The following is a 23,228-nucleotide window of genomic DNA, read 5'->3' on the forward strand; positions in this document are numbered from 1 at the left end:
ATATATGTGTGTGTGTGTATATATACATATATGACTCTTCCTGGGTAAGTTTGGAAGTAAATCCAGAAGGGCAGTTGAGGGTCAGTGAGTTTGACAGAAAAAGGCATGTGGACAGAGTGTACCTCCACACACTGTAATTTCCAGCCTCAGCTGTCTGTGTGGGAAAGTACGGAGGCTTATTGGGAGTTAATTTTATCATACTGAGCTATTATTGCCTTGATGGCCTCATACATAGCCCACTGTGGACTCTGGTTAGAACACACAGTGTGACACAAACAACTGTCACTCAGCTTTTTTGTTTTTGTGTTCGCTACGTTTGTGTGTGTGTTTAAGTGCATTGTGAAGCAGCTGCTGTTTGGAGTAAATATTGTTTCATAAGCAGAGCAATTATAACTGTCGTCACCCCTCTTGGCGGGAATTTCTCTCCGGTAAAATAAACAAGATTTTTTTTTTTTTTTAACGAGCAACAGCAGAGCTTGCTTTAATGAGTTTCTTAAGAAGAGCTGTAACAGTTTGTTGAGTATTCAGGCAGAAATGCACATTCTCTTTTTAATTTACATGTAGATTCCTGCCAAGTGTGTGTGTGTTTTTTTGTTTTTTATTATTATTATTTGACAGGCAAAAGAAGATCCTAGAAGCAATTCTGTGACCTTTGCAGATTAACTCACTTCTTGGATCTGTTTAAAAGATTGTACAAAAATCTACTGAATTAATTTCAGAAACATTTGGCAGAGAGTTGGAAGATGGCTGGAGCCCAGTCAACCCTTATTACCGTGTACAGATGAATGGACACTTGTGAAAGAAATTCTAGTTGAATATAAATTGTAACAAGTCTTAGATATCGTCATTTTTGTTCCCATTCAGACCAGCAGAGGCGATGGCACTTCAATTCCAACCACACTGTCACCAATATATTGTGTCAAAAATAACAGCAGTGAATGGCAGTAGTTAAAAGTCACACTTTTCTATTCACAATCAGCAAGGTGCTTTCCTGTCTTGTGATCAGTTTAGCTTGGCCAGTGTTTATGTTTTAAGGAAAAAATATATGATGTTGGAGCCAGTTTTCACTTTCCAATCAGATGGTGTTGGGGTGCAGTGATTTTGTATTTAGATAGGCCAGTAATTATTCCAAGTGTCACATGAAGAGACTGAGAGTTTCTTTTATCCATATCACTTTGTGTGATAAAGTGACTGAAATGGATAGATTCAGTTTGGATGTTTTGGAACAATACATTGCTTGGCATATTCAATTTAAGTTGTTTTTGGAATTTTTATTGCTTATTGCGCCAAGAACCCAATAAGATAAAGCATATCTTAAAAACAAAGTGCAAAGATGACATAATTTAAACTTTTTTTGGTCAAATATATCCATGCTTGTAGCATTGCATAAATATATTGATTATTTTGTTCAAAATGGAGAAATACATTAAATGATAAAGAAAATAAGCACAAGATAACTGAGAATACAGCAAAAGTGCGGTAACATTTTATATTAGTGAGTCACGCCGTGCTTGTACAGAGCAGTGGCAGTGATTGGAAACAGCTAAACATAAAGGCCAAGACCCACCATGTCCGCTTTGGCGTCCGATCCGACAGAAAATTTGGTTGGATGATGTCCACAGCAATTGCAACACATTAAAGTTAATGGGGCTGTGTAGACCGCAAGCGACTCCCTGCGACTGCGTCTGATTGTCCGACCAGGACAGACCTCGGGTCTATTTTGGTCAGAACTCCGCAGCAATTTGACCCGGTATGATCGGAGCACAAAGAATCAAACGAAAACATTGTACCTTAAGTCTCACTTTGCTCCCCACAGTCACTTAGTGTTTCTATTGTGAAGGTTCAACTGTACTGAAGTAGTGTGAAAAAACATTATGCTCACAAACAACACTTGTACTTGTACTGCTGACTCCTCTGGAGCTACCTGTCCTGACTTCATTGTGTGCTTGTGCTTTCTGTTGAAGTCAAGATTGAAGCTAATTGTTTAGCAATTTGAAGAATGTTTGTGGTGGGTGCAGAGAAATCCTTCCAGTTCAACCTTTTACTACACAAACCTCACCCAGATTTCCTTTATAGCAAAGCTCTTGGCGGAAAGTCGATTCGCTCACTCTGTCCTTTTCTGTGTTTCGTTATTACACATCCTTTTAGCATATTTTCCAGCAAAAGTCGTTTTCAGTTTAAAACCATAGGCATTCACAACACATCTTGTGTCATACATGGTAATACATGTTTAGAGATGCATGGCTCCAACGGCTCTTTTTTGCATCAGAAAAGGTCTGCTTAGTAGTACTTCTGACACTTAAGGATTGTGATATATTTATTCTTTTAAAAATGTAAGAATTTTAAATATATGTATATTTGCCTTTATAAAAACAAAACCTTGCTAGATTTTTTTGTAAAACAATCGCAAAAACTATGCACTCCATGAAATATTTAGTGAAGCTGAGAAATTATTAAGGCAGCACTTTTTTAGGGGCGGCTTTTTTTTTTTTAAATCACCCAGGATATGTATGTTGCAATACAGTGTAACTCCTGCAAATTTTGAAATATAAACTACTTGTTATCCCTCTCCAGTACGTAGATACTGTATCCCTGTCAAGGCTCCATCTGTGGTATTACTCTGCTGACAACTTGCACAGAGGAGTTTCCTCTTTTGGGTAATGGCAGCCAGAGAGGGAAACAACTTCATCTCCTCACACTGTCTCCATTGTCAGCCCAGTACATTAGATAAGGTGAAAGCAAACGGTGAACAACCTGTATATCCATGTGTGTGTGTTTGTAGTGTGTTGGGGTCTGTTGTTGCCGTCGAATAAGTATTTTATCTCGCGCGTTCTTACGTAAGATGTAGACAGCTGGTTCCACTTTCAAAGCAAAGGAGGGAGGCGCCAGATATCCTGTGAAATCGCGCCCACCGCCTTTGGTGATGGCAGAGTTTCATCATGTCGTTTTAAGTTTTGTGGTTGTTGCAGTCATAATCTGAAGGTGTTTTTGTGAGTTAAGCGGAGAGACGGCACAGAAATCCCTCTGGCTTGTTTTATCTCACTGTAAGCAGGACTTTGCTGTGCCATTTAAAACCAGTCTGTTTTCCACTTGAATTATTAAACATGCATGTTCACATAGACAGTTCTCATGTTAACCTTCATACCCCCTCAGGACCTGTAGTCTTTACCCGCCTGGTTGATCATCTAAAGGCTATTAGAGGATTGCTTAAGGTCTGACATATGCGCCAATACGTCTAGTAAATCTGCCTGCAATAAACACTTTTTGTCATTTTTGTTTGTCAGGGTGTTCTATTTTACAGTATCAAAAGTTAGACTTTGATTTGTAGTTAGATTTGCACGGTTTGCAGTCAAAGTAAAACCCAAAGTTTAATGATGATTACATTTTAAATCGAAAGAGCTGAGCGGAATGTTTTCGGGTGAAACAAGACGACATATTGAGAAGAATAGATATTTAATTTAATTTATTTAACACCTGAAATAAGTTGTTTTAAAAATTGTTGTCAGGTCTCAGATAAGTGCCAGAAAATGATTTTAAAGTAACTAGATAAAAATAAATAAAAAATGGAATTATAATCACTTTTAAGTTTGAAAAAGCCTATAAGTTTTTTGTACTGGTAACCGGGGATGAAAGTAAAGTAAAAGCTCCGAACTGCAAAGACTTTGCAAGATTATCGTTTGGCTAAAATACTTTTCAATGAGTTCCTCATTTTGCCACCAAAAAAAGATTGTGTCCACACTAAATGTAACGCTGCTTTCGCTTTGTGTTACGCAATGACGAAAAGTCTGTTCAGTAACTTGCTTGCGTTGTCGTATTTGAAATTTGTCTTTTTCAGCTTTTTCAATTTTTCAGCTTTTAAGATTCACAACATCCAACTTCCCACTAAGATGTGTTTGTTTGTCCTTCCTTGCGTTTATTAATGGAGGATCTGGTTATTTTATGGTGAATTTGTCATATAACGCCCATGATTAGCTGGTTAATGATAAATGCCATATTGGATGTTTTCAAATGCAAAGCGTTGTTAGACTGAAGAGCCAAACACTACGTGGACAAGGCAGATAAAAATCAGTGGCTATAGATCAAGTTCAGCTTTGAGAAAAGCTTCAGGCGTTGAGTGAGTTACCATCTGTAGTTCCGTGCATTTAAAGCAGGACGAGTGGATTCCACCTTTTAAAAGTCTTGAGTGAAGCTTCGGATCTTATTCTTGGAGTCTGGCAATATTCCACACTGTGGGTCATGGGGTGATTATCTCTTCCTGCCAGGAATGCTGAGAATTTCCTGCGTTTTCTCCCTCTTCCGGCCTCGTTAGTGACTGCGCCTGAACATGTGACAGAAAGCCTGGGCCCTGCACACTTTGATTGACTAGTGCGCTTTCTGTTGTTGTTACCTGATCTTCAGCGGTAGCACTGATACACACGCCGGCCCTTAAAGCACTTTGCACAGCACTTACATCAAGAGAGGAGGTATTGAGGGTGATGACGTTTAATCAGCGGGCAAATAATACGCACCTGCGCTAAAGATCTCTCCTTCTGCGGATATAAAAAGCTTTTTCACGCACTGGCCTTTCAGTGTTACCAGCCATACCTGTTGTCAACAGAACTGTGAACTGCTTTTTTAGTTCTTTTCTTTGAACTGGTTTCAAAGTCGTTTTTGTTGTTGCAGTCTACTCAATGCCTCTGCACTTTATGGCAAATGGAAAACCTTTAACTCTTTGCAGTTATTTTCAGACCTCATGAAAGCGGACCTGGCTTCAGACACACTTTTGGCCATTAAAAGAAAAAAAATTCTGCCATAAATCAATCTTTGTAGTATGCGGTTTGTTGACCATCCATACGGTTTTCCTGATGCATGCATCTTGTGTGCCTGGACTCGGTCGCCAGAAGCAGTCGACTCCCAGCTATGTTGTTTGTGTCCCTAGGAGAAAGGAGAGCTGTGTTTGCGTAGGATGGTGGTTTGGGAGGGGGGTGGAGTAAGAATCAGACCCAAGTATAGGCTACTTCACCACAGTTATTCTCCCCTCCCATCTTGCACCCTTCGGTCCCCCCTCTCTGCCTCCCTCTTTGCTCTTTTCCCCTTTTTTCACTCCCACCTGTTTTGTTCAGGCGGTTGGTCTGGGCAACAGAACTGGGAGAGAAAACTGTCCCAAAATGGAGAACCAAACAATGACATGAAAGCACTGAGACCATAGTTGCAGAATCAGGGCTGATACTTAGTTTAATCTTGTGTTTTGCTAATGTTTGCAATGTTAGCATTGGTGTTTTGCCAACCTTACAAAACTGGACATCACAGATCATCCACAGAGCTCTAATAGATCTGGTCCCGAATACTTGAAATGTAACCTCCCTCCATGTTTAATGAAGCTTTACCAGTGATTGATCTTTTTTTTTTAATTTACGTTCTTGACTGTAATCATAAGCAGTGTCTGCATTTGTCCATGTCTACATTCCTTTGACTTTATTTTATACCTCTTCCATTAAAAGCTCTGTTCTTTATACGAAAGTCATCATATCTTCGTTTTTTCATCGCTAGGCTACCAAAGTGCCACTTGATTGGGACTTTAATGAGGATTGAAGAAGAGCCAGAGTGAGTTTGGACTACAAAGACAGAGAGAACAAAGAAAATGAGCTGCAGACAGCCTGTCAGATCCAGTAGGAGTAGCCTTAGGACAGTTTTAGGCATCGTTCTGCAGCCACAGCATGCACAGCTAACTGTGCGGCGTGTGACACACAGATGCATTAATAAGACAGCAGCAAACATGGATGCAGCTTTAAGGCACAGAAATGACTCCTGCGTTACTCAGTCAGTCCTCACTTCACAGTCCTACCTCAGGATTTCCATTTCTAAAGATGACTTCTACAGCCGCTGTCTTGCATAAGTTGTCCTTCAGAGACTCAATACTAGAAAGAAATTATTGCCAAATGACGGGCAGATGCTTTCTGTTATAACACACAAGGACAGTGATCATTGGAGAATTTTTTTTCAAGTACATATTTACAAGCTATTTTAAAATAGGTGTGCATTTCCATTTATGGACTGAAGCTGTGGATTTTTTTTTGTTGGACATGCTGCAAAAAAAGAATAGTAAGTCAATGCAATAAAGTAATACTATTTGGAAAAGATTTGGTATGTAGTTGTTAGTTTTGCAAATCTGTTTGATTTGGTACGGCCATCTGTATTTACTCAGTTGTATTGTAACGTGAGAGGGGTCGGTTACATAATAGTTGTTTTTCTTCTCTCTGCTCCCTTTTTACTCATGAAATGTAGTTTTTTTTTTGCTTCAATTAAAATTTTTAGGGGGTGAATATCAGTAGATGTGTACTAACATTAAAAAACTGAAATATATTTCTTAACGATTTCACAAAGAGATAACATTTGCATTAGACCTGCCCAGATACACATTTACTCTAACAGGTTCGCAGATCTTTCCAGTCTGTTTCTGCTCAGGGTGGAAATATGCTGTGGGCTCTGGAGACAGAGGTGGAGGAGATGAACCCACAGCTATGTATCATATTCAGTAAATTAAAATATGTACAGCATTTCCTATGAGGCTTGTTTGTTTTGTTTCATCAACTAAAAGTAAAAAAAAAAAAAAAACATTAAAAAGATCAGAATCAATATTCAATAATATTCAAATTTATTGAATGTGACTGTATTAATACATAATATTATCAAATCTCTCTCAGATTTTTTCCCATGTTTAATAACTGGACTCCCAGAGGGCCCGGTGATAACAGCTATTTCTGTCTGTGTGATTCTTGTTGCATGAGCCGAAGCCGCACTGAGTGACTCGGTCTATTGTTATGATAATACAGTCAAGCACGTGAAACAGCCTGTGTGTCATATTGTCAGTGAGTAACGCATGTGACGATGTTGGAGACTTTGAAGAGGACAGTTGTGGGTCTATTCGTAATTTGATTATTGCATCTCCATTGCTGTTTTTACCATGTATTTTTACCAAACTGTTAAAGGGTTTGGGCACCCAAGGTGAAATGAAATAGTCCTTAAATTTTCAGAAAAAGAAAAATTGACAAGCTTAGGGTTAGTAAGAGCAGCTGCTTTAATATTGTGTGATTAGATTTATTAAAACAACTCCCATGCTTTGTCTAAAATCATTGAGCAACTGATGCTCACAATTGGCCACAGGGTGTTATGTTTGAGTCATATAGAAATATCACTGACCATTTTCTTGTGTTAACCCTTATTTATGACATTTTCTTGTCACACTTGAATGTTTTACATAATCAATTTTTAATATATCAAGCAAAAAACAAAGAGATATAAAACATTTTTAAATTTGGTTTTATTTATAAGGCTAGGCGGCTGTCCAAAGCAACCTGGCCCATTTAAAAAAAACATAGTTCCACCTATGAATTAAATTATAAATTAACTGATGACCACATTTTTCATTTCAATTACTCTAGCCACTTTCAGACCCGATGACTGTCAAACCTGTAGAATCAAGAAATCACAAAAAAGGAGAACCTATCTACATGGAATAAAAGATTTTAAAAAACAAAAAATTGTGCCATGAGCTAAAGAAATTTACAGTTACTGGCCTTTATCAGGCTGGAAATGATAAATAAATTTCTTAGGCTTTGGGAATCCAGCAAACTAAACTAAGAACCTTTATCGGAAAAATTAAGAAAACATGGGTCAGAAACTCTCCTAAGAGAGGTTAGTCAACCAAAATTACCCCTACCGTAAATCAACTACTCATCCATAAAGTTATAAAAGAAAAGTTATAAAGTGTTAGACCTCGCTTTCCTCAGTTTAGATCAGAGTTCATGGTTCAAAAGTTGGAAAGAGACTAGGCAGAAATGGTCAATTCCAAGGTGAAAAATCATTTCTGACCAAAAATAATTAATAGCCCCTTTCACATTCACCAAATGAAGCTTTGGGATAATCCCCGGGTCTTTTGGGCAAATATTCTGCTGACTCACACAAGTACATTTTTGTGGAAAGTGTTCAGTAGGTGTTGCAGAAAACGAACATCATCCTTACAGACAAACATGAAAAAATACTTTTTCCACATTACATTAGATTGGATAGAAAGGTTAAAAAAATATTTACACCACATTGTTTCCAGACTAAACTGATCAAACTGCGTCCCGACTCTGTTTTTCTAGCGTTCTTACATACTTCATTCTTTCGCAATTGTCCCAGATAAACTGTATGTAGAGTGATAGCGTTCTGATTAACGGTGTTGTTTCTCTCTGTGGTCGTCTCTTCCAGTCTCCCAGTCCAACAGCAGCCTAAAGAAGCACCGAAGTAGGAGCATTTTTAGCCCTTTCTTTTGCTGCTTCCGCAACTACAATGACTACCATGTGGAGCCACCACCCGCCAACAACAAGACACTTTCTCTGCCCCCTCCTCCAGAGGAGAATGGCAGTCCTCCTAAGGTAAAGCTCATGTTTTTCTTTTATTGTTGGCCAGGGTCCAAATTACATACCATTAACATTCAGAAGACCAAACAGACCTTCGGAGAATTAGTTAATGTTTTATGACGGGAGTCCGAGTTTAACTGTGGAGCCGAATGACTTTTGTTTGGTTTCGCTACAAAAAGTTTGTTGGAGTTTGCCTCCTCTTTCTGGGGCCACGGGCAGAGGCGCTCTGCTGCCTCTCTGAGCTCTCGCTCCGCAAATTTTTCCAGCTGCTTCAAACCCGATGAACCCAGAGGTTGTTTACCGTCCGCTGCTTAAAAAATACGGGCTGGCTTCCCATCATGCATTCTTCGATATCTGCCTGAGCACCTAATTGCGCACAAAGTAACACACACAGCGCACCGAGCACACGCAGGAGCCCCTAAAAACACACACACACACACCCCCACACACACACACACACGTGGTCGGACATCAGGGAGCAACACGTCCTGCCATTGGCAACACACGTGTGCACACAGACATGCAATCACACCAGAGCTTCTCTAATCCCCATAAAGTTGGCCTTGTGCATGTCCGGTATGATGGATTGCTTGGCACCAGCGCCTCCCCCCTCTCTCTCCTCTTGTACACTCCGACCAGTGTAGTGACAAAGTGTGAAGAGAAACTCTCTGGCTGTGGAAAAAAGGCGCCAAACCCCAAAGCTCCTCTACAAACAGTCTTCTGCTGCCAAACGCAGGTACATCGGGCTAAAAATGGAATCGGAATTGTCACACGTTCATTCTCGTTTGTCTGTAAATGTCTCACACTGAGGGGAGAAATCTGTTGTCCTTTACAGGTCACTATTCATGTTGTCAACGCTAACCTGCTCCAGATCGCTGTGCAATAAATCTGTTCCCGTCGATTTAGCGTGATCTTAGAGATCTTTCCCCAAAAACATTGTTTCAGAGAGACTGATTTTCAGACTGGGTCTGCGCCCACAGTTCCCTCCCAGTAGTGTGGTGTTGCTGGATTTCTAACCAGGCGAGTTTTGTTACTATGGCAGCTCTGTTTGTTTTCTTTTTCTGTAAGTTGTTTTCACTTTCCCGTAATGTTTGTGCTACACGTCCACCTCCTCTGTCTTTCCCAACTTTTCCATTTGCTGGCTAATGTATTGCTGGAGACTTGTACTTTCGGCTGTTTTTCATTTCCTTCCATATTCTTCTTTTTTATGGTTTTTCCACGCCATCTCTCTCGGTGTCTGTTTTTTTCTTTCTCCGCTTATGTCCTCCAGTATGACGAGGTCCAGGTCATCCCAATACTCAGTGTACGTATGATTGTATTTCATTTCTTCTCCATCACGCTTCATCACACTAACCTTCTCCCTATGCTTGAGGTGCTTCATCATTCATGCAGCTGCTGACATCAAGGTGATTTTTCATTCCTGGTTGAGGAAATATTCTCGGTTTTCCACAGTTCATGAGGTTATGTGCCTTCTAATTCTTTTGTGCTTTTAACTCTCCAATCATTAAAATATAAAAATAATTTTTCAGATTGACCAATTATCCCTTCAGGCAACACTACATAATACAGACTCTACTTCCCCAGAATCTCGTGGTCATTGTTCAGAACCTGCCATATACTTTCCTGGAACTTTCACAGAAGAGTTCACTAGTTTTCCAGAATTTAGAGCTTATTTTGCAAAAACATTTCTGGAAACCTTCTGTGCCTTACAAGGTACTTTCCTCTAACTTTCATATCTCTTACTGTTTACCTTTCTGGAAATTACTGAGTGCTTTACTCAAACTTATGTTACTTTCAGGAATTTATCAGGTACTTCCAGTCAACTTTCATGAAACTTACTGGTTACTTTACTGAAACTTACAAGTGTTCCCCCTGAACCTAGAAGTTACTTCGCTGAAATCGTGGAACTTTCTCACACTTATCAAATACTTTCCTGGGACTTACAGATTACTTTCTTGGAACTGATCAGGGGTTTCACCAGAAGGTAGAAGTAACTTCAAAACACAATCTTATCTGGTACTTACCAGAACCTACCAGGTGCTTTCTTGGAACTTTCATGGAACTTACTGGTTACTTTACAGGAGCTTGAAATGCATTTTCCTGCATCTAATTGATAGATTTACATTTTTTTTTTTTTAAGTTACTAAATTTCTTCTGGAACATTTTTTGGTACTCACTAGTTACTGTCCTGAAACATAACAGATTTTCTGCAACATACAGGAACAGTGTGGAAGTTCAGGACAAAAAAACTCAAATTTTCAGTATGTAAATGGTAAGTCATGGAAATGTGGTGGCTAAGTTCTCTAAAGTTTCATGAAAGTGCATTGTATGTTCAGGAAAGTGAGTAACCCCTTTCTGGAAGAGTGACTAGTAAATAGTTCAGGATACTACAAGATACATTCCAGAAAGTAACCTTTGAGTACTGGACAAGTGACCAGTGACCGCTACGAAACTTCCAATAAGTTTCAAAGTCTTTTAAATTTAGGCGAAGTAACTGCTAAAATCCAGAAAAATGCAATTCATGTGTGGTGTCACCTTACATGCCATTGCCAACTTTTCGATTCCTGTGTTTTTAACCTGTGTTTTCAAGAGAGCGAGTCAACAAATAAATGCCTCCGCCTTGTTTAGATTGGGTATTGGAAGTCGGTGCTGATGCTGCATTTCACTTAGCTATTTTGGAATGTGTTAAGATTCCTGTGGTTTACTGTAATTTCGAATATTCACACTCACAACATCCCAACGTCTGCAGCCAAGCTTTAAATTGCACCACCCAGCAGACGGCTCCTTTCAATAGCAGGAAATGCATACGGCATTGAGGGCTGCTCTTTGTGTTGCCAGGAGGATGTGAGCAGAGTCAACTATTCTGAGCGGTGACTTGTATAACTCAAGCCTGGGTAGGCGGGTCAGGTCTGTGTCAAAAGTCGCTCTAACTTTATGTGCAGTGTGAGACCACGCTCCCAAGGCTTCAAACAGACTTGTTATACAAAAAGTTACTCTGGCATTTCAAAGAATACATTTCTTTAATTATTTTAAAATTCAACCCTATCTTATCTGGAACTGCTTAAGTAAATGATAACTGATAATTAAAGTTCATTTTGCGTATTTATTTTTGCTTACGTAAACAAAATTCAAAATAACTATGCATCTATAATTTTAACCTCTTCATTAGACTCTTAGTTTATGTGACAAGCATTTTGATGAGTGTCATATGATAATTGTCAGATCTCACAGGATGAGATCTGATACCGTGTCATATTCTGACATCATGTTTTAACACTTATTCTGTGTTAAAATGAAAAATAAATAAATAAATAAATAAATAAATAAATAAATAAATAAATAAATAAATAAATAAATAAAGGTGCACACTTGAACTGCTGTTATTTAAATACTACAAACTGCTGGTAAAATGGCTTGTTTATCATTAATTTCCTGTATAGCTGATAACAGTTTATTTATAATATTAATGGTTTTAAATTCTATAACGGTTCTATAGTTGCAATATAAGTGTCAGCTTCAGGTGTTTTAAGTTTGAAGGTTCAAATTTTTGTCAAGTTGCCAATAAATTTAGTATAGATTTTGAATGCAATGGTAGTTCTTAGGTATTTTTACTGAGTGCGCAGATTTTTATCTCTTTTTTTTTGCCTTTCTGCTCTTTTTAAAGTAAAATTATGAGGCTGGAGGCAAGATGATGTTAGCCAATAAATCAGATGTTAAATAGCCAGGTACCAAGTCTGCAGCAGTGTCTAAAAGACTGCATTACCTCCAAAAATGATAGGTAGGGGAATATTTCTTATTTTGCCATCATACACAACTGACTGACATACAGCTGCTTTATTCTTGATACAGTCATAGAAACTAAGCAAAATTTTAAAACTGGCAACCAGAGAAAACCATATTTAAATGCTGTTTGAAAGCATTATGAGACACATTGTTATTTCACTTATACATTTACATGATTATAAAAAAGGGTCTGTTTTGCTCTTATTTATTATCAGGTGTTTCCGTCCGGTCAGCATGTCATGCTTTGGTCATCACTGTGTATCTTCTGGCCTGATCTTGTAGAAAAGATTATTGCATCCGCCTGCTGAAAATGTGATGTCGGTCTTTCGTAATTTAAGCAGCTCAGCTGGCAAGAGTAAATGCAATAAATCACTGACATACTGGGTGTCATTCAGTGTCCTTGCTCAGAGGGAATTCTTCCTGCAATACATCCTGTGATAAGACATGATAAACACAGTCTGCCATGGAAAAGCAGGCTTAAACACAGGGACAAGGCAGGAAATGCCTGGCACAATGAGTGGCAGCTCACTTGTGGGAACGTGTTTGTGGATTGAAAGAGTCCTTGATCTTCACCTCTGTACAGTCTGGGTGTGTGTGGGTGTGTGTAGCTTGTGTGAATAAGAGCACCGATGTGAGTGTGTGCCCCCTGTGGCTGAACCATCTGCCTCGTGCCTGTGTGTAACCCCGGGCTTTGGCAAAGGACACAATCATTCCTCCCTTCCCCTGACCCTGAACGCAGCACCAGGAGTCCTTCTTGAGAAGAGCGATATGAATCCCCACTCCGGCCGCTGTGCCGCCATGGGGCCACGAAGGTTTGCATGTCCAGTCAGAGAGAAGTGGGCACCATCCCGTCGTTTTGCACAGTTAGAAAATAGGGGTTGGATTAGTGGGCCGACGTCGCTTCTGGCTAAACACACTGAAGTCGGCCTGCTGCTCTAAATTAAAGGGCTAATTATCTGTACTAATAATTCCAACTAAGTATTTAGACATACAAAAACCTGGCCTGGATAACACTACACTAAAAATTATCTTAAAATATTTTTTTTAAATGAATGATGCACTGAAGATTGAATTTGAATTTCTTATTTTGACAGTATGTCCTCCTAACATTAAGACAATTCCAACTGCACTGAAATAATTTACAGCGTCGATGAAACCTTTGACTGACCTCAGTCAGTGTAAAGTAATCCGCACTGAAGTCATGGAGGCAGACCCCATAGACCCCATAGAATCATTTCTGATTGATTTGTTGCCAAAATGGCGGCAAGTAATCATGTATCATATCAAGGTGGTTGCTGTATTTTCTAATCTAAGGCTCCTACTAATAAACAAATAAGTAAAAAATAAAGCTGTCCTTGGGTTTATTAAAACCTGTTCATGTTTTAGGCATTTTATTTACCGAAAGAATCACAATCTTTTCCAACTTTAATTGTGAAAATGTTTGAGCTGGTATTACATCTCGTGACAGTCTGTCCTACCCTTGACCACTAAATATAGTATGCATGCCGGTGTAACCTGTCTGTGTTTTCTCTGCAGTCTCCAGCCAAGTTCCTCCTGCCTGAGGTCAGCATAGCCGACTATGGAAAGAACTGTGTGGTGATCGACCTGGATGAAACCCTTGTGCACAGCTCCTTTAAGGTACACCATCCATCCTTCCATCTTTTGCGCCAGTGGAATAGCTGTTTAAAAGTTTCTCAAGGAAAAATACATAATACTGTCATGCGTACAAAAAATTCACTTTTACACAGTAGCTGACAGATAAAATTTTTTTTTTTTTTTTACATAAACAGACTTTTTAACTTACTTTTTCATTTCTAATTGTAAATGAAATATCTTCCAGCTATTTTTGGTTCTTGCTATCCAAAGGTTTTCTGCAACCTAACAGTTATATTTATTTAGTATCTAATCAGGCTTAATTCCAAGTAGTAGTTTATATTTGACGTCCAATGTTACTTGATATTGCAGCAATTTGTAGCCGGTCCCTAAACGCCCATTTCATTTCATTTTTGCTGTTGGGTTGCCTGTTGCTTCACACACTCACTGAAGGGACGTCACAACACAAAACCTGCTGCATAAAAGGCAACCATATGTGATACAACAACTTTGTGTGAGCTCTGTTTTCTTCATGCTGCTTGGCCTCGCAGGGCTCTGTGTCTTAGTGACTGATAGCGTGCAGAGTAGAAAAGTGACTTTAGTGCATCATAAATCTGGTGCAATGTCCCCTTAGACCTTGAGTAGAGGATCAGACTGCCAGATATGACATATAGATTAATATATATTATCCGTTAAATATTTAGGCACACATCTTCACTGAGAACCTTTGTGTCATCCTTTTTGTTGCTCATGTCAATAGACAGGTGCGCAGACGTTTTTAGCTCTCGAGTGTAGGCTGTACATTGGAATAAATACATTTTCAATGATCCTGCTTTTTGAAGCTCCCTCCTTTCTGCATTAAAGCTTTTTTACACACCTGGCCAACCTGGTGACCTATTTCAGCATTGCTCTGCCTCAGTTCTTATTATACCTGGCTATATTTTCCTTTAAGAAAAAAAATCCCTCAAGTCAAATTGCAGTAGATCTGAATAGCCCCGAGTGACGACTCTTTGTTGTAGCTTCGTTCAGAAGTGAAGAAGTTAGCTTGTTTTTGTTCAAATATGGTTTTTTTTTATGCGACTACAAGCCGAATTCCACACTTGCTGTGAAATGTAAAAGAAAATATGCGTGCGCACACCCATGGCGATCATATGCCACAAACACATGTGCTCTCTCAGACGCCAGGGTGTGTCCTGTACAGTGTACTGTTGCATTGAATGGCTGTGGCACGGATTTCCCAGAAATCCAGTGCGAGTTTGAATACATTTTCTCCGTCTTTGTCAAAACAAGTCACACTCTCGCATTCTGAAGAGCCGGGATCCATGGAAAATTAGATCGCTTTAGAGATTAGTATGCCACATGTGCTGGGAGCAGACAGGGCGGTGGATGGAAATCAGTTGATTGTGAGGAAACAGGACAACATTAAAAAAAAAAACCCCGACACATTCGCTGCATTTTCGGTTCCGTCCTCGGCCTGCGCAGGATTTCCTCCAGGTTTCCTGTTCAGATGTGATAATGATTCAGAAATATTATGCACATGCTTTCTGAAGCTCTGGAACTGAACAATAAATGCAGGAAAAAAGAAAACAACGGGGGACACAGATGATGCACAGATGGACATAGACTAAAAAAGCAACATTACGTAACACGCTGCAGTTTCTGCTTTATCCTGCATGTTATGGACGAGGGGATAATTCCCAGGCCTGTTCCGGGATTAGATAAAGTGTGTGCTAGACATGTCAAAGCAGCAGAAAGGATTATTTACATAATAACAAACGACATTTATTCTACTTATTTGAACATGTCTTCTTCTTCTTATTTTTTTTTAGTTTGTGGCTAAAGTTGGTTGCTTTTATGCAGTAATTGAGTGTATGTGGTATTACAACCAAACTTTAAAGTTATGTTTTAATATGATTAACTGCGCGACTTTAAAGGGACTAACATGTTTTTGGCTGGCTAAGGTACAATCAGAGTTTTGACTGTTTTCAGTGTGTTGATTGTTTTCAGTCTTGCCACAAATTCTCATATGGATTTAGGTTTTGATTTTCACTATATAAATGTACGTGTGTGTGCGTGTGTGTGTATTTAAAATCTTTGATGGAAAGATTTCAGACAGATGAAGGTCAGATCTTGGCCTTCCTGTGATGCAGCCTAATCGATCTTGAGCATGTCTTCCTAACATTTATTTCCTGATATGAAATATGTCAAAAACCATAAAACCTTCCACTCTAAACTCCTTAAGGTTGAGTTATTTAAGCGCTCTCCTTTCTCTTTCACGCGTCCCAGCGTCTTGTCCACGACAGAAGCAGGGTGATGAGCAGCTGTTGAATGCGCAGTCTTCCGATGATGGAGCAATTCAGCAGAAGAGCAATAACCAAAGGAGCGGAGAGAAGTTCGCTGTTGTGATCCCTACCCCACCTTCCTTTGTTTTCCTTTTTAAAGGTTGAAGTCATAGAAATAATATTTTAGTAGATATTAAAGACAATTAGCTCCGCTCACTGCTTATACAGCTTATTTTACTGAAACTGCATAACAGATTTAAGGGAAAAGAAAAACATGCAGTATTTAATTTGAGTTACTTTTGAAATCTGACATCATATAAAGAAATGAATTCTCTTTAGTAAATATTTATCGCTATACAATGATAATACTGAAGGGGTTTTATTTATGATGTGAGAAGTTAAAGAGTGCTTATCATTTCTGAAGCAAACACCCCCTCTGCTGGATGGCATGTAACTGTTGCTTCTTACCTGACGTTTCTTATGCCTGAAGGCCAATAGAGATACCAACTTTATAAAGTCTGAGGATACATTCAGGCTTTGGAGTTTCTCTAGTGTTCAATAAACCTTGCTTTACCTGAAAAACCTGAGAATGAGATGGATATCTGACGGATGTACAAGCAATTAACAGGAAATAAGTAATCACTGTACAGCACTGTGGCTTTGCAGTGCCTGTGTACGAGTCTTACCTGAAGCACAGTAAAGAAACTGATTTTCACAACATTTTCTTTCTACTCTTTCTGTTTTATTTTTCACTTTGCCGAGGTCCAAATGGGGTGAAACATCAAAGGAGTTGCTCTTGTTTCTTTCATAACGCCAGCGGCTCACATGACGCTTTTTATGTTCACTGCCTGCCAGAAGTCCTGAAAAGCCAGAAAAAGCATTCATCTGTCCTCGCGCTAAGTAATCAACGAAAGAGATAACGCTGCAAGACTTAACGTTTAGGATACTTGTGGGAAATTTCTGACATTAAAATCATGTGTAGGAACAATTTGTATTGTTCTCCAACAACACTGAAGGTGGGCATCACCAGTCGTTTCAGTTGAAAGTTTAAGCTAGCTGCTATGTTTCACCATGTTTAGTCAAAGCTGGCTGGTTAGTTCGTGCTAAAGCAATAAATTTGTTTTCTATATTTGTGAAAACCAACACTGACACTTTTATGATCTTAATTCAGATTTGTTTGGCGTATTCAGTTGTACCCTGGTGTTATGCTGGAGCAACTTATCCCTACAATATGTAACTTCTTATTAAGTGTTTAACCAAATAGGTGGCAGCTACAGCTCTTCTCCCCTGAGTACATGCAGAAATGTATTTTTTTTTTACCTGTCACCTCATTCTTTCTTTTTTTTCTTCTTACCAAAATGACTGCGCCTCCTACTTAATCCTTTCATCCTTGTCTTTACGTCCTCCGCTCGTCTTCCGCCCACGCCCCCTCTGGTATCTGTCTCCCTCTGCCTCCTGCACCTTCTCCTCTTCCTTCTCCCGCTTCTCAAAATGACACGAGTCACACAGAGAAAACAGCGGCTCTTCTGTTCACCTTCGTATCTGTCATCTTTCCTCAGCTCCCAAGTTCCTCTCCAGAGTACTGGTTTTTATTTAACGCTCGCAGAGTGCTGGAGCAAAGGGAGCCACATGATGACTGGAGTCATCACTTGCCTGAGGCACATTGCCGGGCTATTTTACTTCTTTTCTTCCATAAAACAAGATGTGGGTGTGTGGCTGTGGGTGTCTTTGCTTGTGCTAAAATGAGCAAAACAAGTGACAAGTTTTGAGTCCTCACGTTTTTTTTTTTTATTTTGTCTTCCTGCAGCCCATCAGTAATGCAGACTTTATCGTCCCGGTGGAGATCGACGGCACTGTTCATCAGGTAATGCCGCTGTGATGTGGAGGACCTCTGTACGTAGGCGTAAATATAATAACTTTATACTGCCTGTTTTAATTCATGAGGGCTCCCCTGGGAAACTTGCTTCATTCGTCTCTATATTTATTATTCTCTGTTATCTCACAGCTACCGTGCATCAAAGTCCAGCCACTTCAAACCTCTTAGTAGTTTTTGCTTGATTTTTTTTTTCTCTCTCTCTCTCCTTGCTCACTGTAATGAAAAATGGATTCTGACTTGGCTGTTTTAACTTTAAATGTCCCAAAACCTGTTGAAGACACTATTGAAAATGCAGGATTTTTATTATTATTTTTTTCACACAATAAAAGCAATTGGGTGAAGTAAACCAAGAGACTCCTTGTGCTCCATCCGTTGACTTCAGAGGGAAGAACAAGACTCAAGACCGTAGCTGCAACCTCGTTCAAGTAATCCAGGATAGGCTTTGTGGATCTACTTCAGCCTATCCTTGATTACTTGCACTTGGCAGCAGCGACTAACCCACAAAGACTTCCTGAGGAGAACAGCAGAGCGGACAAATATGGGCTACCAAGGCTTTTTTTTACATGGTATAAATGTAAAACGTCATGCAATGCACTCTTGGTTTGCTTCAGGGAATGCTGTGATAAATGGATCACAATCTGAACTGTGTGTCTCACCTTATTCCTAAAAACTGTGCTGTCTTATTTGAAAAATGTGTTTATCAAATCAATGCCAGTTTTGTTCTAATTTTTGTGTATTTTTTTTAAAAATGACTGGAATTTTGTTAAATTGCTTAAAGTGACTTTTAGTTCTTATTTTATATGAGTTCTGCTTAGGAATAGGACAGTCTTTCAAATAAAACATTTGCAAAATTACTACATGAATTGCATTGTAGTTTTATTGTTTGCTTTATCAGCATGCTGCTGTTAGTGCAGATGCCAGTGGTAAAACATTGCATGGTAGACGCAGACAAAAAGAACAGCAAACACAGGCTGCCTTAGTTTTCTTTGCGAATTGATTGAACAAATGTTTGCTTTTACGCATTTGGTTCAAATGGGTTGATTGGAGGAAGCCATTAAGAGGTATTATTCGTGCAGATTGAGGACTAGCGTGTTATCTTTGTTATGGGAAAATAGGTTTGACTCTGAGGAATTAGGTAATTTAATTGTTGAATAATGACAGTTTTCTTGCTAACGATGAATTTTCTTTTAAACATCCCACTTAGGTGTATGTTTTGAAGAGGCCTCACGTGGACGAATTCCTCCAGAAGATGGGGGAGCTGTTTGAATGTGTCCTCTTCACCGCCAGTTTAGCCAAGGTCGGTTCACGTGAGACCTCCGCATTAGGCGCAGTAAATGCTTTCCGTTGCCGCGTCAATAATTTCTTTCCTTTTGGGTCTGGTTAGTATGCTGACCCCGTGGCAGACCTGCTGGACCAGTGGGGGGTGTTTCGTGCTCGGCTCTTCAGGGAATCATGTGTTTTCCACAGAGGAAATTACGTCAAAGACCTCAGCCGGCTGGGCCGAGAGCTCCGGAAAGTCATCATTGTAGACAACTCGCCTGCCTCGTACATCTTCCATCCTGAAAATGCAGTGAGTCGTTATTTTTCGGGGCAGTCCAACATACTTGAGGTCAAGTTTCAATAGTTCAAAACATTATCTTTGGGCTAAAGGAAGAATTTCTATCCGTCTGTCCACTTTTCATTCAAACTTAATCCTATTTAGGGTCTCAGGTGGACTTTCTTTCTTTCTGGGGCTCTTGAACATATGTTGAGTCCATCACAGGGCCAAAACAGACACATACAAGACAAACAAGCAATACAACTAAGTACAATGTAGAATCCCTAACGGCAATGTGCGTTAAAATGCGTTGAACATGCATGTTTGTGCACTGTAGAAGAAAACAGGAGTACCCTGAGAAATACCACACATCCACAGATGCACAGAAAGGCCTCAGGATGGATTTGAACATCTGTCAAACTTGAAAGTATTTTCTTCTTAAAAACTTCTGATTTAAAAAAAAAAACTCAAAATACTAGAGCTCAAACTGAAATAATTTTCTTACTTAGTTAAAATACTCCAAGTGAGAATGTCTTGTGTTCTTCATCAGTGTTCAGACCGTTAGTCAAATTTAAGACTTTTCTCCTCCGTGGAGAACTTTCTGCAACTCTTCCAGCCTTTGATGTATTTCTCCCCATTAATTATTAACACCAAACTCACACCAGCTCCTCACGCATAATGCAAGACTTTAGAAGCTGTTCTCAGCTTTTTACTTTTTTTCTTCCCCTTTGCTCACTTTCAAATCAAAGCTGCTCTCTCCTCTGTCCTCAGGTTCCGGTGCAGTCCTGGTTTGACGACATGACAGACACAGAGCTGTTGGATCTGATCCCTCTGTTTGAGGGTCTCAGTAAAGAGGAGGACATTTACAGCCCCTTACAGGCCTTGAGGAACAGGTAGCAGAAAAGGTAGCACCCCATCAGGTAGACGTCTCACCTCTCTGCCACAGTCCCGCAGCCAGGCTCCCGTCCTCCAATCAAAAGGGTGGCCAGTCTGAGCATTTAAGGCGAGCTGGTTTTAATCTGGACAAAAGGACTCTATGGATTCTTGCCATGTGTTGATTCCTGGACTCTTTCTACAGGACTCCTACTGACAGAAGATTATATTACTGTATGTATATAGTAAATGTTTCTATGAGTAAGATATACATGAAATAATTTTTCTATCAGAGAGAGGCAGTTTTACTATTCTATCAAGATTCTGTCAGGTAATATTTTAGTTACTAAAAACAATCAAATTCACAGATCATATTTTGTTTGTTTTTTCCAAGACTGTGTGAACTTTATTTTTTTTTGTGTTGTTTTTTTTTATTTTTTTGTTCCAACAACTGTGATTTACCTTCTCTTACAGAATGAAGTGCCTTCATTACTGTGCTTATTTTGTTGTTTCGGGTTATGGGGTTGGGATCTCCAGAGACATTGAAAAAAAAAAAAAAAGCAAGAAAAAAAGTCTGGCGTTTATAAAACTAGCCTGGATTACTGTAGGATGTTTGGTATCAGTAGCATTAAATTGTCAAATTCGCCAAAGACGTTTACAGTTCAATGTGATCCGTGGCTTAATTACAACATTTAATCCTTGACAGTGGCAGTAAATTTCTGACCCTGGAACATACAAAAAGCCTGCCTAATTTTTTGAAAGATAAAAAAAATCAATATTTGTGACCACTGTCAACTGATAAATGTTGTATTTCTGATGAAGCTTAGAAATTTGAAAAAAAAAACATCTAGCTTAGGTTTTACTGAACTATGTTTATTGAGGCTAAAAGTGTTGGATGAATTGTAAAGAAATGCTGTTAAAACTGTACTGTACGACATAAATAAAGTTGCAAATTTGCACACTGTCAGCTTGTGATCAAAGCGTAAGAACTTTGGCAAAACTCAACAAAGACCTTCATTTGGATAGTTATACAGTTTGTAACTCAGCTATATTAATTTTCACGACTGAAATATGTTTTTAAGTATGTGAGTGAAAAACACACCACAAGTCAGCCAAAAGGATCCTGACTAGCAGAGAGTGATGATTTTATGTACAGAACATCAAACAAGGCATCAGTGAACAGAGTGGGTGTGGTAGAGATTACAAAACAAAAGAAAAACTCAGAGTTGACAGTGTAATGTTTTTCATACCTGAAAAACATTACACTGTCAACAAAGTCATTCATTATAATGATGCTACAATTTTTTTTATTTTTAGCTGGATAGGAGAAAAATGCTCAGTTCACCAATTTTATTTTTCTGAACCTTTCCTGTGTAGAAAATCGGTAAGGGAGGTAAGATTGCTCACACCATCTTCTGTTTGCAAAAGTCGATTGTGCCTTTATGTTTCAAATAGGTTTTTTTTTTTTTTTCAAAGAATCTTTCTGTGTCCGTCTTTGTTACTTGTTTATTGTGACGTGTTGGTGCTTTTTTACTTACAGGGTGTTTTCGGGTTCTAAAATATTACATTTGTCCTTTAATCTAACACAGATGAGTTTGGTCTGCGGGAGAAAAACAGATGAAAATCTGGACTTTTAACGGAACAAGATTTGGACAACACACAGACAAACATCCATAGTCATTTAAAAATGAGATGTTAAAATAATTTGTCGTGTATTCAGAGTAAACACGCCTGTTTACCTTGAGGAAGGATTGTGTATGTGTGAATATTTATCATTATGAATTAATTAAAACTACTAAATCTCGAGTGGCTGCCTCAGGTCTACAGTGTTTTGTGTATTGTGTAAGATTAAGGTTAAAACACAGCATTCATTACAAATCTCCCAAAATAATCAAGACAAATAATTACACTTTTTACAACTATTATGTAGAACAAATTATTTAATGAGTACATTTTAATATATCGCACGAGGGAGTAATTAATATTAAAATGAATCATCATCCAAGATGAATAAATGCAGATATTTAATATCGACATTTATTTTTGCTTGGACAATAATTAGGTGCCAAATATGACATCATATGATAGGTTAGAGATTCATATAAATAATCATCGGCTGGAATATTGACACATTTTTGCATTTTAAGCTTGTCCATTTATCATCTAATATTCAATAATAATGGTCTTCTGTTTTGGTTAATGAGTGACAGCAGCTAAATAAACATGCGGGCTGAGGAGCAGAAACTGGAAAATGAAAACTAATATGAGTGACCACACGTTTAGCTTTCTCCTGTAAGTTAGCTGACACCACACACTGTCCACTGCAGAGACTGGCACCTTGCTGGAGAACCTGCTTTCAAATTGCATAAGTATTGCACAATTTAACACAAATAATGCCTTTATCATGACACAAGAATGTCAAATTTACACCCTATCTGCTGGAATGCAAAGCCATGACTTTTCAGGATTTCTTGATATCAAGTTATCAGTGTTGGTCACTCAAACTATGGCGAAATTCAGCTGAAGCCAAGACGAGCCTTTAAAGCTCGTCTTAAAATCCATCTATTTTACTTGGCTTTCAACTCCAGCAGGATCTAGTTTTAAATTGCATGTTTGTTTGTTTTTAAACTGTAAGAGTTTGTATTATTATTTTTGTATTTTTTATTGTTATGTTGTGTTTTAATGTACAGCACTTTGTATCAGCCATGGTTGTTTTAAAGTGCTTTATAAATAAAGTTGGTATGGTATGGTATAAACTAATCTTTCAGCAGGATCCTGCTGAGCTGCGTTGTCTGCAGGGTTCAGTCTCATGCAGGTGCATTAATTGCACCATTATAAACTAGTTAATGTGCAACCAAGTCAAGATGTGGACCTTTGCCTTCCGCTTACGTTGCTGAATT

The 23,228-nt window shown here is 38.8% G+C and overlaps 1 protein-coding gene across 3 annotated transcripts in view; it reads left to right on the forward strand.

The window, feature by feature from the left end:
* Positions 1 to 22,134, forward strand: part of ctdspla (CTD (carboxy-terminal domain, RNA polymerase II, polypeptide A) small phosphatase-like a) — a 33,399-nt gene extending 11,265 nt beyond the window's left edge. The window contains exons 2-8 of one of the 3 annotated variants that reach the window (XM_008396209.2): positions 8,233 to 8,399; positions 9,655 to 9,687; positions 13,704 to 13,805; positions 17,850 to 17,906; positions 19,123 to 19,215; positions 19,303 to 19,488; positions 20,227 to 22,134. In XM_008396209.2, the coding sequence (XP_008394431.1) occupies positions 8,233 to 8,399; positions 9,655 to 9,687; positions 13,704 to 13,805; positions 17,850 to 17,906; positions 19,123 to 19,215; positions 19,303 to 19,488; positions 20,227 to 20,352 (764 nt within the window). In that variant the 3' untranslated portion in view covers positions 20,353 to 22,134. Of the gene's footprint in view, positions 1 to 8,232; positions 8,400 to 8,889; positions 9,121 to 9,654; positions 9,688 to 13,703; positions 13,806 to 17,849; positions 17,907 to 19,122; positions 19,216 to 19,302; positions 19,489 to 20,226 lie in introns of those variants that run through there. The other 2 variants (XM_008396210.2, XM_008396211.2) reach the window with 2 other exon arrangements.
* The last annotated feature ends 1,094 nt before the right edge of the window (positions 22,135 to 23,228 follow it).

Source organism: Poecilia reticulata, linkage group LG20 (genome assembly GCF_000633615.1).
Source record: "Poecilia reticulata strain Guanapo linkage group LG20, Guppy_female_1.0+MT, whole genome shotgun sequence".
NCBI classification, from domain to species: domain Eukaryota; kingdom Metazoa; phylum Chordata; class Actinopteri; order Cyprinodontiformes; family Poeciliidae; genus Poecilia; species Poecilia reticulata.